The sequence below is a fragment of the Falco punctatus genome (assembly GCF_963210335.1).
Source record: "Falco punctatus genome assembly, chromosome: 4".
Classification (NCBI taxonomy): Eukaryota; Metazoa; Chordata; class Aves; order Falconiformes; family Falconidae; genus Falco; species Falco punctatus.
In genome coordinates, this window is record NC_137583.1 from 61,706,298 (window position 1) to 61,721,205 (window position 14,908).

Below are 14,908 nucleotides of genomic sequence, written 5' to 3' on the forward strand. Positions count from 1 at the left end.
CTGTTACTTTTAAAGGATTATGAAGATGATTTTGATGATGATGAAGACAAAAGTAGTGAAGAAAGAGATGCAAAAGAAGACCCAGGAGAGATTCCATTTTCCAGAACATCAGAAATTGAAGAAATTCAAAGAGCAATTAGTGCAGAAAATGATAGAATTTGTACTTTACTGCCAAAGAAAATTGAAACTGAACAAAAGGAACTGATCATGGGTATGTGACTAGATATCAGTCTCTTTTTATTAAATGTATGAATAACACATACAACGTATAAGTAAACAAGCCACTTTTTCTAGAAGTCTGCCTAAAGGCAGAAATCTGGTCCTCTGGATGAGTCACTTAGTTTTGTGGGTAAGTACTGTAACTTTCACGTTGCTAAAGCATGATTCAGAGTCATTACTAATCATTTAAAATGTGAAGTATAAAAATTTACAGACTGACATTTAATATGTTTTAATTTGGGTAAGAGGAGGATATGAGAATCTGGGTTTTGAAACCTGGAGAAGTGCTAGAACAGTTTGAGGCTTCTGGTGACATTCATTTGCCTTTTTCTTTTAAACAAAGTTGAAGCCACTGCTCTGGGTGGGAAGGTGAGAAATACAGATACTACTTAAATATACAGTTCTGTATCACTTTTAAAATGCGTTTTTTTTCTGAAATGTGACTGTCCAGTTGATCTGATACCTGTAAGTGTCAGGTCTACTTATTTAAGTAACTACAGTTTTGATTCCCCTTTGCACTCTTCACTCATGTGAATAGCAGTGTAGAATAATTGTGCAAAAGAACCTTAAACAGCTTTTTACTCTGGTTCATGCAAAGTTAGTACAGTCATGGGAGAATAGCATAGAGTTTCTGTAAGTCCTTACAGTACCAACAAGTTTTTGATTAAGAGTCATTGCAAGTCAGAACCAGTATGCTGTAATATGAATTTCTTCTTGCAAAAGATTTATGCATTTATTATTGTATTCCTGATAAACAATATGGAATCAATAAAAGAATTCCATTAATACTATAGATGTAATGAACAGGATAGAATTCTAATATAGAATCTGATTTTTAAATTCCAAATTGTAGCACTTAGTGCTTTATGGTAAATTACACAACACTATTTTGATGAAGTTTTGATCTCATTTGATTAAAAATGTTCTTGATCATTTGGTAAAAGGGAGTAAAATTGACATGACATCAGATATTATAGCTGTTCCATTAACTGTGATTTTTTAAAGCAACAGTTTTCAATGTTTTGCTTATCCATCCAAAGGCATCAGTTAAGCTTGTGTTGATGAGCTTCTCCACTAGATGTAGTGGTGAATTCTGATTCAATGGTGTAGCATGCATGTGGCGTAGTCTGTGTGAATTTGGTATGATTTTTAGAATTGCTCATAGAGCATTTTACTGTACCCAGGGGAACAAGGGAGCTGCCAATGGCAGCAGAAAGAAAGAGATACTTTCTGCATCATAGTCTTCTAAAATAAAAATTAACAATGATCAGTAATTTTGAATTTATTGGTGAAGGACCACAGTAAGGGAAAAATGCTGGCCTGCTGCTGAAGTTAAGAAGCTTGTACTGATAACTGTGCTAGAGCATGTTGTGTTATGTGCAGACCAGTGACTTCTAATAGCTGTGTCATAATAAATCTGTTGCTTTTAGACTTACTGCTTTACATTTAAATGCACCGTAAGGTGTGAATTATAACACTAACAATGTTTTATAATATCACAGAAAAGCAATACCCTTCTGTCAGAAACTCTTTTTGTGGAATATTCATGGATTTTCAAATGGCAAACCAACGACAAACTAGCCGAAGTATGGCTAGTAAGCAGAAGTAAGTGTATTTTAAATAACTCACACAAAATGGCAACCCACTGTGTGACTGTATTTTTTTCATTATATTTGAAATATATGAAGTTTATACAAAAATAATATTTGACTCTAAAAAGCATCAAGTTTGATCTAACACTAATTAGTTCTTAAGTAAATATAATTTACAGGCTTTACTACATGTCATTTTGAAACAGAAATTTATATATATACCAGTTTGTGTGTATCATTACAGAATGAGTTGCGAGGATTGTAATTTCTTTGTATGATTATTCAGTCACTTAATTAGATATTGACTTATAGTACTGAGGAGCAAGCCTTTTAGCTGCTCTCAGGGCTCTGCTGAACTGTACTTTCTTGAAATAATCAAGACTCTATATGTTACATACTGTTGCCAAAATAGCATGTTCCCTTTCAGGGATAACACCAGTTGGTGTAAAAACATGTTATTACTGATCTGAAATTGATCTAGATTTGAGATATCTAGGACAACTCTGTATTAAAGAAACAAATTGATGCCTGTTTCTTGTGAAACTTGCCAGGAGATCCAGATTTATCTGAAACAGCGTATATATCTCCTATGTTCTGTTGCATCAATTGGACACATAAAGCAAGAATATTAAATATTATTGATAATACTGGATTTGCAGTGCTTTGTGACTCTACATAAGTGGCTAATCATCACATATGGGAGATGTTTATTGTCTAGGCTAACTCACCTTGCCTAAATTTAATTTGCCCAAATTTTATGTGAGTTCATTGTCGAGGCTTCCTCTCTAGACAGTGGAAACAGATGAGGAAATTCAGGAAGGCATCCCTGAAGAATTGCCTTCTGAAATGTTTGTCGGCCTCTCCTGATTTTGTACCATGACTGACTATGACTGTGTATATGACATTGTGTACATGCTAACATATGTAGCCTGTGGAGATAACTAGCATTTTCATGGCTAGAGAAACGGTTTGTGGAATTTAATGCTGTGGTAATACAGGCTACCAATAAATAGTCTGAAAGCATCCCATAAATGAGCTGTGGTACTTTGGAGCTGTATTAGTATGAGTCTTATTAGTTATAATTTTAAGGATCTGTCTGCATGTATCATTAAGATTTGTAACTAGGAAGCAACTTTCATATATTTGAATTAGATCTCAGCAATCTGTGCCCACAATGTTTGTGAAGAGGTGGTGTATTAGGAAATAGAATTACAAATAAAATGTGGGCAAGAAAATGCAATAATAATATCAAATAGCAAAAAGGAGGTGTGAAAATTGTCCTTATGCATGAAGAAAAATCCAGCCTAAAATATCAGAGGAGAAATTCCAGCTCATGTTCCTCTGGTCTTCACCCTTTTCAAACACTATCTTACTGAGAAGAAACTGCAACTATAATATGCATCCGTAAGACTATTTAGATATGGAATTGATACAGACCCATAATTGTACCTGGGTTGTATTTATATTAAATATATTTTAAAAATCTGAAACGGCAAGAGAGAGAAAGGGAAACTACAAAAAATTTCTCCTTGTCAGGGAATCTGTACTATAGCAAGAGTGTGAAATTAACTTGTAAACAGACATCTGCATATAATTCAAGCAGTTAACTCTTAAAATATCTTAACGGGTTTATGACATTAAGTAGATAGATAGTTCTGTGAATTGTGACAAAGACCGACTGACTTTTCATTATCCACACATCCCTACAAGTGGAGTGGTAGGAATGTCTTTGTAGTTGGTGATAATTAGTAGTATCACATAAATGTTTCTTACCTGTCAGAGAAAGGTACAGTATATGAAGATAGATTTGTTTTTGAATTACTAATCAAAGTATCATTTTATTTGTGAGCAAAGATGAAAAAATTAAGAATTGAAATAGGCAGAAGGTAAAAGAATTGAGCTGGATAAGGAAGTTGAGGGTATTTTTTATCATTCCAGCAAGGGGTTTTAGGAAGATGGAAAGATTTGGCATTTCATACGACAAAGAGATCCAGGTATCTCAAATACTGTACAATGTGCTAATCTTACACAGAACAAAAAATACAAGTGGAAGAATACATACTCTACCTCAATCTCAAGTAATTGTTTTCATAACATGTGAATCAACTCCAGTATTCCAGTAACTGATGGGTTTTGGAGGCCTTCTTTTTGGGGAAGAGGCCAGTATTCATGTCCACAGGTTATGAATCAGCAATAAATTAATTTCATGTATATTAGTTAGAATATATTTTAGGATTACTGCTATTGTTATTTGTTTCCCTAGTGATGTGGAGAGGTACCAATTCAGTCAGCCTGTTACCAGTGGAGGTCATTCAAAATACATTTGCATAAGTCTAACAAACGCAGGGTAATATAGATGATCTTCATAAAAGCATGGGCACATATAGGTGATGAAGGTTAATAAAACTAGTTTAGGAGAATTACCCACCATCCTAACTATAGGAAGAGGCATTCATCTGTTACCTCAGAACAGCTTTTAAATACTTAGGAAAGATGATTGTGCCAGACTTTGACAGTTTTGGTTTAATAATAAACGACATAAGTTTTCCATTTGCAATCTGTATTCTATTTTTAAATATGGTAATTATCTCAGCATAACATTAAATGAGAACACATAACTGTGTATTTTCTATTTTTATCTGCCAATTAATTTTGGTACAGCCTCAATTCACGTAGATCAATGGACTGTTAGATCTCTGGTATTGTACAAAATAAGGTTGTGTTTCTTTTGGAATACCAAATACTTGGTCTTAACTATTTTTTGTTTCTCTCTTGTAATTCATTCTAAAGAAAACGGAGTTCAGAACTTCTCCGACTAATTGATCTGGACTTCTCAGTTAGTTTTTCTTTATTGGACTTGCCTCCTGTAAATGAGTACGACATGTATATCAGGAATTTTGGCAAAATGAACACTAAGCAGGTGGGTAACAAATACAAGATAATGTTGAAGTCCTCGAAGTGCTGATTCTTGTTCTGGAAAATAGTTTTTCTTATAAAAGAAAGTTACTAAAGCTGATAGGGCACTGAAGTAATAAATTAATAATTTTCATCTCTAAGCCTTAATTACCATAAAGCAATGATATAAAAATTTTTGGCCAGAAAGGCCATTTCCATTCTGTTTTAGAAGAGGACTCTCTCTGTGGCTCACTGTCCCGAGTATGCTGGGTTTAGTGTTCACGCCATGTAAGACATTCCATAGTTTTGCAGTAGGTTTAGCACTTTTGTGTGAAATGTAGTAAAACATGCATGTACAAAATAATGACCCTGTGTAAGCATGCTTAGGTCTGAATTTTTACAAAATTCAAAAATCTACAAAATGTAAAGCCCACTTTTCTTTCAATTGTGCTATTCTTGCTGCAGCTCTGTGCAGATTGGTTTCACATAGGGAACATCAATTTTAAAATGACTACGTTTTATTCAGTTATGTGCTGTCATTCTTAGCTGTGTCACCCATATATTGACCACTTTATCTTTCTACTTAAGGCATATGTTCAGTGTAACGAGGACAATCTTGAGAGAGACGTTCAGACTGAGGAAGTTGAGACACTGGAGAAATGGACACAACATCCAGGAGAAAGTGCCCTTGTATCTGGAGGTGAAGAACATTCTGATCTTATCCATATATGGATGTATGCATGTAAACTTTCTCCTTTGTACCCGTTAATTGTCAGGATTGTGGCAGGCTGGATTGGTAGCAAACTGCTGTATGCATCCTGAATCCCCTTGCGGAGAGGGAGAATAAGTGGCAGAAATAGTTTCTTCTTTCTGGATTGCTGGTTCTGTTGGCAGCAGATATGATTCTCCAACAGATCTTCTTGTTCGGTACTTTTATTTCTGCTGAAGAGAAGCTGATTCCTACCACTTTCTTTATGCTTAATAATTACATTGTTCTTACGGTTTTCTTAATTGTTTCCCTTTTGAAGTGTCAAGTTTGGGTCTGGTTTTTGTTTTTTCTTAGGTCCCATAAACAGCCATAATATGTCAGTGAATGGAGCTCTAACACCTAAAGTTGATTCACAAAGATTAGCAAATTTCCTCCGGTCTGCTTGCCAGGTAACTTAAATACTTAGTATCCCTTATGAGTTGTGTGCATAAGTATACAGTGTGATAGATCACTTACAGTACTTGTTCTGACTAATTTAAGTAAATTACTTAAATAATATGCATTATCATTGAGATTCATCTCTCTGCAAAGGAATGGAACCAGAGCTGTGCAACATTTTTATGTCTGTAAAGCTGTACTTGCAAAGATATAAAACTAAAAAGAGAGTTGATAAAGATTTATTAAATTAATCCATATACTTTATAAAGCTGCAAATAGCAAAGCAGAAAGATAAGACGACCCTTTTATTTCTATAAATGTAATTATGTTTGAAAGGTGATTGCTGTTTTGCTAGAGGAAGATCAAGTCGCAACACAACCTGGGTGGAAACTAAGATCTCGACAAACCAGTCTGTCTATTAGTGATAGCTGTTTCCAGTTAAATACTAACCAACCATTCCTCCATGGTAAGGGAACATTATTCTACACCTTTTAGTATACAGTGTGAACTCTTCTTCCTTATGCAGAATACCATGCTCTTTGTCATGACTGAAGTGCAAACAGCACATACCAGGACATATAGGTGATGTAAAGCCTGCTTTTAACTGTGCTATTTTTGCTGTAACTCTGTGCAGATTGGTTTTGCACAGGGACCATCAGAGCATCCTAGCTGCTGTGAAACGAGAAATATAGCCAGCAATTAGCGTGATATAGGGGTGCCCTGGATGTATTTTCTTGCCCCTGTTGTTGAAGGGCCATCCCAAGGGGTGTAATTTTATATAGGCTCTTTATGCTGACAGGTAGGGCTAAAGTTGCAGATAAAGCCAGGTTGTTGAACAGGGAGAATATAGCCTGATATAACTGAACTGCATTGTATATTCCCCATATAAACACTGGATGTTCAGATGAAAAGAAAAAATAAAAACAAAGCATTTGTAATTATTTTAGGAAGATCTATTATAACACAAAACCATACGTATTCTAACATGAACATGTGATGAACCAGAAAAAGCCTGGCCTGTGCTGTTTCCTCTTGAGACAGCCTAATTTTCAGTATATATACTGACGTCAGATCAGATTGGCTTGCTTATGCCCAGAGTAATTATTGTACTAACTTCCTGGCTTTCTTCCTTTTTGCTTTCTACTTACTTCTATTTTTTTGTATTCTTTCTCTACTCCCTCCTTTTTTCTTGTGTAACATCAAAAGCAACTCGCTGTTAATAGAAATATTCTTCATAATTACGTCTTAGCTTCTTTGGTTGTTGCTATAGCAGCTAAATATGTTTTTTCATCTGCAGTGAGTTTACTTTTTTATTTATTTTTCTTTCTTGATTTTTTGTTAAATGGCTTAGACCGAAAAATATCCTGCCTATATGTCTCTCAAGTTCAGAGGCAGATACTTCTTTCTGCTCATGGATTACCTGAAAAGGCAGGTGTTGGTTTACTGAACAGAAAGAGCCTCATATGTGTTTGGAACATCTGGCAGCCCTCCAGTCCGCAGAAAGTTTTAATATGTGACTCAGAGGTATGTTTTCATAACATTGTATATTTGCCCATGGAATAAAAGGCTTTATTATGTGTATTGTGTTTTCTTGTCTTGTTGCAAGATATGTCATCTTTTGAAAAACACATTTAAGCCTAGTGAGCCGAACACTATTCTCTTCTGTTTTGTGTTCCAGTACTAGGATGAAGGGATGGTCATGGTGTTTTGGTTTGTGTTTTTTTTTTATATTTTGACTCCGTTTCATGATTAAAGAATGAATGGAAGTAAAACAGCTGGTTCAGATGTTGTCAGGGCTTCTCTCTACCCGTCACTATGCTGCAGCTGAATCACCCCCTTCAGCTTTGTGGTAGTAGATGCAGCTTACACAACAATTGTCTTGAAAAAGGAAGGCCTACTGAAAGTCTTGTATCTTACTTCTCTTTTAAATAAGTTGGCCTTCTGCCACAAACACTGTAATCAGTCTTATTCTGGATTTGCATGCCTAGGAAAAACAAACATATTTCAGGCTTATTGAATCATTGGCCTTTATCATAATATCAACCATGCATATTTTTACTTCTTAACAGGTGTTATGTTGCTGCTTTAGTCCCAATAAAACAACATTAGTTTTTGCTGGAACAATAGATGGTTCATTGTTGGTGTGGGATCTTCGAGAAGACTCAAGAATGCACCCTTATATGATGATCGGTGAAACTGACTGGACATTAAGAGTTCCAACATTTTCCACTGGTTAGTAACTATGCATTCTGATTAGCCATTTTGAGGGCAGTGAAACAATTCCACTACTAACTCTTCTTTCTTACTTAGAACACGCTTTCTCAGTAGCCTAGTTTAGCCAGTTCAGAGATGATGTAAGTAAAAATTGCCAGTTAGTAGTATCTGTAAAGAAATGTATGCCAGCTCAGTATGCACGAAGTGATGAGAATAGAGGTGGACCAGATGTAGAACCTAAGGGTAATTGTAACATTAAACCCAACTACTCAGCTGCTACCTAACCTGAAATCATTCGGTTAGTCAATTTTAATCATGTTATCTCCCTTAATGTAACCTACATTTCTTTTTTATCTACATCTGAACACATATATTAAGATGTATTTTTAAAAAAATCAAAGTCATTTAAGACTGTAAAAAACAGGTTTTCAGATGTCATTTAGAGGTTGTAGTCTGTACAAATTGTCACCTAAGTCTTGATGTTTTTATAAGGTTGCATGCAAGATATGTATCCATGAGTATACATGTATAACCTCTGTTAGTGCAGTGCTACTCCATGGGATCTAGAGAGCTATTCTTCTCATCCTAATATCTGTATATGGTTAGCTGGACTGATCGTATTGGTTTGCTTTAGTTCATTTACGGATATTGTACAGCTGTCTTACATGTAGATACCATTTTAAGTGTCTTCATCTTTGGTCTGAATCTTACCTTATGCATTTATCCACTTATGTAACTTTATCACTTCTGGATTCTATCTAGATACTCTGAAAGTTGAGTCAGGATTGTGGTTTTTTTTATTGCCAGTTTATCAATTATTGTAGCAAATTAAGATCTAGGAAATTCTCATATTTTCATTACATATACACCTGTCTTTTTATGATACTATTGGTACAGCATATACGGGGATCACATCATTGGAAACAAGTAGTGTATGAAAGTTAAATGTCAGAGGCAATCTATATAAAATTAAGTTGAATGCTAACTCACAGTCATCAGTCAGTTACTTTTAGCCTTTTGTTGAAGAAATTGGGAAGCTGTGACTGAACTTTGGGTCCCAAAAGCTCTCTGGCTGGGTATCTCTAGAAATGTATCAATTGCATCTTGGAGCAAAAACTGGACATACATTTTTCTGTCATCTAGCTTGTCACATGAGCAAAATCACTGGCATTGGGGCCAGGTGGGAGCTATAGCATGGTCCTTCCACATGGAGAAGCACAGCAACAAAAAATAACGTGGAATTAATTTGTTGCCTTGTTTAGATATTTAGATAGTGTTGCATATATACTGGGAAGCCAGAAGAAAGTTTACTTTTCAGAAGTGCTTGTGGGTAACCTGCTTTCATCCTCTCACATTTTCTTGTCATTGGATTTCTCTTTTTTCTCAAAAGAGATCAAAAGATCTCTTTTGATCGTGATGTATGATCAAAATAACAGTTTTTTGTAAATTTTCTTAAAACCCATGGATGACAAATTTAACAGTTAAAGTTTATTTAAGGCATCTAGCTGACATGCTGGAAGACACAATCTGAAGTACTGCACTCTGCATTTGAATTGGTGTACAAGAGCCTTAACATTTTATGAATCTGATGGAAATGAATAGATCTTTATGCCCATAACTGATGTTTGTCATTGCAAATCTAAATAGGGTTGTAGAGGAACAAGTCATTAAAGTTTTGATTGTATGTAGTTGTATGCTGAGAAACTGGGAACAAGGTCTACATACCACCATTTTCTCAATTTTAGTTATAAATTGGTGCCATTTTTCTTGGCACTGTATTGTACCCTGAAGTGAAAAATAACACATAGCAATATTTTTATAAATAATTTTATTATTGCAAAATAAGTCCTCCTTTATGTATTTTTCCTTTTTTTTGTGTCCGGGTGCTACCATTTAACTTATATTGACATACTATTTTTCTACAGAAATCCACCACACACATGCACAAAATCCTGTTTTGTTCACAAGTGTGTCTGATTGCAGTAGCCACATAAAAGTAAACATTAACTGATTGATAAGCTTTAATTTCTTTAGTAGATCAGATGCTTGTTCTCGCGTTGCACAATGGGCTAGCACTCAAATGTATGTATACGGTTTCATGGAGCAAGCAGGTTTTAATGCTGTATACTTAGGAAGCTTTATGCCTTTAGTCTTAAATGAGATTAAGCTCAGTGCACAGGGCAAGTCCAGAAATCAAGAGTATCTGACAAAGAATGCATATTGAAATTGTTCTAAATATACTTTTATTTTAAACTGTTATTAAAGGGTAAATACATATTTTCTTGTGGTGAATTTTTTGTTTCAAGGTAGTTACTTTCTGTTAATAGTAATTTTTCTCCAGTTTTGTCTTTTGTGTCATAAGCAGTGATTTATTTCTCTCTCTCTTGTTTATGGAGCCTGAACTCAACGTAATTCTTTTCATGATAACCCTGGAATGGCAGATTTTAATGAAGTGTCTGGTACAGTGTCATAAATGGTGCAGCAGTCATTTGGAAAATGAGAAGTAAATACAAATGGTGAAACACCGATTTTTCTAATAGTATTTTGTTAAATTAGGAAACAGTTTGCAGTATTGTATTTGAGACTTAGTAATTCTTCATCAAGTTCATTATTTGACATTCATTTTTTGTCATCATCGTTCTCCCATAAGCTGAAAAGTGATTAGGGTTCTGTTGTTGTTTTCATTCAAAATAACAAGAGTGTTTAACTTCCATTACCCTTAATTACAGATGGCATTCTAAACTCAGTCAACCATACCTCTCCTATACTAGCAGTGGAACCGGTCTCAACCTCTCTCTACACTGATCAGAATTATGGGTTCTCAAGCCTCCCTTATCAGGAGGGTATGTAAACTGCTCTTCAAAGCATCAATACATCTGAGTCTTTCTTTACGTATATAGTGAAACAAATATATCTTAGTCTAAATCCAGTTTATAATTCTATTCTTCCTCTCTAATTGTCTGTAGTATCAATTGCATGCAACATTCATGTTTATTTTTTGCTGTCATTTTTATGTATTCATTCAGTGCAGCTTCACATTGGATGTGGGTGCATGCCTGTTATAATGTGTTTTCAAGACAATATTTCGTTCTTCCGTGATGATTTAAATTACCACTCAAAAACTGCCTTTAGAGAAGTCTTATTGCTTCTAAACTGTCTGAAAAACCCTGTCTAAATCAGTGGAACAACTTACTTATGTCTGAAAACACTTAAAATGTGTGACTGTACTTTGATGGCTCTTTCTGTGCCTTTTGCATAATTTTTTTGACCAACATTTGCAAAGGAACCTTAATCTTGTGCCCCCAAATTCTCAGGCAGTGTGCTAGAGGAGACATTATTCCATTGCAGCTTTTTAGTTTGGAATTCATAATAGTCCAAAGAAATGTGCTGCATATTGCAGACTTTACGAGATTTCATCTGTTGCACTTTATGTTCTATTCCAAAGTCCATGCAGAATCCAGACATTTTAAAAGATGCAGAGATCATCTGCCTCTTTGGTAGGACAAACTAAACACACTAGAATAGACAGAGATATAGAATAAGGTATTTTGCTTGTAAGGGACCTACAATATCTAGTCCAACCACCTGACCTGTTCAGGGCTGATCAAAAGTTAAAGCATGTTGTTAAGGGCATTGTCCAAATGTCTCTCAAACACTGACAGGCTTGGAGCATTGAGCACTTCTCTAGGAAGCCTGTTCCACTGCTTGACCACCCTCTTGGTAAAGAAAGTTTCATGCCTTTTTCTTCTTCGGTAGAATTAGAGCAGTTTCCCTTTTTATGCAGCTGAGAGGATCATAGAAGTTTTGGAGAATATGTTAACCTAGGAAATGTTTCAGATCCTTTTGATATTGTTCAGGATGATGATCAGTGTATGAATATAAATTGTTACTATTTTTTCCGTAGAGATGTCAAGCCCTCCATTCCAGATAGCTTCAATGGATGAAAATGGAATCCTCAATATGTGGGTGAGTGTTACATGTATGAAAAGCAAGAGTTTTGTGTCTTGGAATAATAAAATACTTCTTCAAATATAGCAACCTAAATCCAGGATTTCTGATGAGAATTTCCTCCTTGAAAAGTACAGCAACACTAGCCATTCTGTTAAAATTCTCTTCAAAATTTTTGACCTGATCCCTAGTGCCATGATGTTACCATTAGGCAAAACTATAAACAGGTACATGAATTAATGAAAACAGGCAATCAGTAGTTCTGCTTCATAGGAATATGCTCACATATTTATATTAATTGAATATTACATCTTGGTCCTCTTTCATCCTCCTACTTTATTTTATTTGTACCATAGTGGTGTCAGAAACTGTACTGAATGTATGTGAGAAGTGACATTCATAATTTATATAAAATAAATGTTCAAGAGTCAAAATGTGAAAATCTGTGGATAATGCTACCACCCTGCCTAAAATATGACAGTCAGATAAACACCATGTCTGTTTCTCTTAATTACTGTCCTTGGAACTCTTTTTCTGTCAGGTGTTCTGTCTTTTTCTGATGCAGCTTTAGCCCAGCTGCTGTACCTGTGGTCTGCATCTGAATTGGTCTTGCTTGAGGAACTGAATGGCTCAGTGAATAATAAGGGGATAAAAGTATTATTTCCCTTCTGTATTGCTAGCTAAGTCCCTTAAAGCTCTAATTAACTTTAGTAGCAACGGATTCAGGCCAAATGATCTAACCCTTCTGTCTCATGAATAGTGAAAAGCACAGAGAATGTGTTACAATTCCTTATGTGGGGGTTTTAGGGTGCTTTTTTGTGACCCACCAAACCAACAAGATGCCAGCTGGCTAGTAAGTGTAGAATGTATTTTTCCACATCTTGTTTTCCAGCAGGGAACACCCAGCAGCCATGTGAAGCTTTTTTTAGCCCTGCAGACATTGACAGGGTAGAGATCTACCTGTAATCATTGTAATGTTAGATCTGCCTATCTAAATGTTCCTTTAGAGATATGTCATACATTGTTAGAGCTAGTTAAAAAAAACTTTAAAGTCTGGTAAATATTGCTTATTAATGTTAAATATTGACTTTTCAGGTAGTTGTTGAATTACAAAAAGTGGATTTAGCTGGTTCACAAACTGATTTAGGTGAGTACTGTACATTAGAGGTAGAATAAAGTGCTTGAGTTTTGATATTATGAAGTTAGAAGAGAGAAGAAGAGTCAATGATGACAAAAAAATAGCTGAGAAGGCAGAAAAATTACCAAGGAAAAAATTAATTCTGAATAGGACATATATCTGATATTTGGGGTTATTGGTTAGGTATCATGAGAATTATTTTCACTGCTATCTGAGTCTCATCTGCTAGTTCTGTATTGGCAATTGCCACCGGACAGACACATTTCTTATAATGTCAAGGCAGGTTTCTGTGTCTTAACAGCTTTTTTTCAAAGAATATGAGGTTCTATGCCCTTGTTCCTCCTTCCTTTAGTTCTAACAAAATCTGTTATAATGCTTTTGTTGCTGCCTGTATCTTCATTTTGATAATTGTCCTGAAATTTCTCGTTTGGGTACGGTACTTAATTTAGTGTGAGAAAAAAAGTTTCTATGAAAAAAATAAAGAACAAAGTTAATTCAGCCCTTACTGAGTTATGTGAGTGAAGAAAATTAATTGTTTTGTTCTTTAAACAAATGTAGACTTACATACTTACCTAACTGGAAAAGGCTGTGATTAAAATCCTGGTACATTTTAAAACACATATATAAAAAATGAAGTAATGCTAACAAACCAGAATTTTTGATCAATTTTCAAATTTATAATGTTGTGTGTAATGTCTGTCTATAATACACAGCTTTAGAAGCTTAACATATCTGTGGAGAGGTACATTTTAAAGCTACAGTCCTGTGTTGACACATTTTGACTGCCAGCAGCATTCATTTTTCTCCTCTTCAAAAAATTCTTGTGTTTGAAGGATTTGATTCTCTACTAACAAGTAACATAAGCCAACTTTACGGAAGCATTATTACAGTCTCTCATTATTACATTTATGTCACTTTGATCTTTGACAATTAAGTGTGCATTTTCACCATTGACAGATTTGGAATTTATGGAGTGATATTACAGGATGTTATATGCATACTGTAAAACTAAAGAAATGTATGATCACTCTTCCCTTTGTCCTTTTTCTTTGATTTCTGTCAGATTACAACTCTTCAGATTTGAATTCCGAAGTAAATACTTCTCAGTGATATAAGATTCTTACATATCAAAAGCCATATCTACTATAGACAATTTATTTATGAAATATCCTTTTACTTACTAGCTTAGATTGTACTTTGAAAATAGCCCTTTCTTAATGTAAAGTGCTTAAATCAGTCTATATAATTATTTTATATAATTTTAGGTTTAATTCCTGGAGGGAAAGTGAAGTTAGTACATAGCTCCACTATGGAATTGAATAACAGGTGAGAAAACAGGGGCATTTAGATTTTACATGTGTATCTCACAAAGCTAATTTTTCCTATATTTTATTAATTTGCTGTTATGTAAGATATATTTAACAATATTTTCATTAGTCGTTTGGGTTTCTTTTAATATACACTTCTTCCTGGAGCTAGTCATAGACATTTTAGATCAAGAGTTTCTGTATGTGCTTGAGTAGTTTAGGAGACAACTTCCTGTGTTTATGTCATCTTTTACCTTTACGTTTTTCCTAGCCTTTTCCCAAAGGATGTGCGCCAGAGAATACCCCAGACACTGACTATTAAATATCTGTCTTCTAATCCTAATCATTTCATTGTTGGAACAAACATTGTGAGTAATGTGCTGAAATTCATGTCATTGTTAGTTTTTGTTTTGAAAGCTGCTCCATTTACTTGGAATTTTACCAGTAG

At 34.8% G+C, this 14,908-nt stretch overlaps 1 protein-coding gene across 2 annotated transcripts in view; it reads left to right on the forward strand.

Moving 5' to 3' along the window:
• The window catches only part of DYNC2I1 (dynein 2 intermediate chain 1), a 40,881-nt gene that overhangs the window by 22,350 nt on the left and 3,623 nt on the right, over positions 1-14,908 (forward strand). For both annotated transcript variants that reach the window (XM_080385839.1, XM_080385840.1), the window contains 13 exons: positions 16-211; positions 1,722-1,824; positions 4,602-4,731; positions 5,295-5,406; positions 5,770-5,864; positions 6,190-6,319; positions 7,205-7,377; positions 7,923-8,085; positions 10,797-10,910; positions 11,972-12,033; positions 13,111-13,162; positions 14,419-14,479; positions 14,732-14,828. In XM_080385839.1, the coding sequence (XP_080241965.1) occupies positions 16-211; positions 1,722-1,824; positions 4,602-4,731; positions 5,295-5,406; positions 5,770-5,864; positions 6,190-6,319; positions 7,205-7,377; positions 7,923-8,085; positions 10,797-10,910; positions 11,972-12,033; positions 13,111-13,162; positions 14,419-14,479; positions 14,732-14,828 (1,488 nt within the window). The remainder of the gene's footprint in view (positions 1-15; positions 212-1,721; positions 1,825-4,601; positions 4,732-5,294; positions 5,407-5,769; positions 5,865-6,189; positions 6,320-7,204; positions 7,378-7,922; positions 8,086-10,796; positions 10,911-11,971; positions 12,034-13,110; positions 13,163-14,418; positions 14,480-14,731; positions 14,829-14,908) is intronic.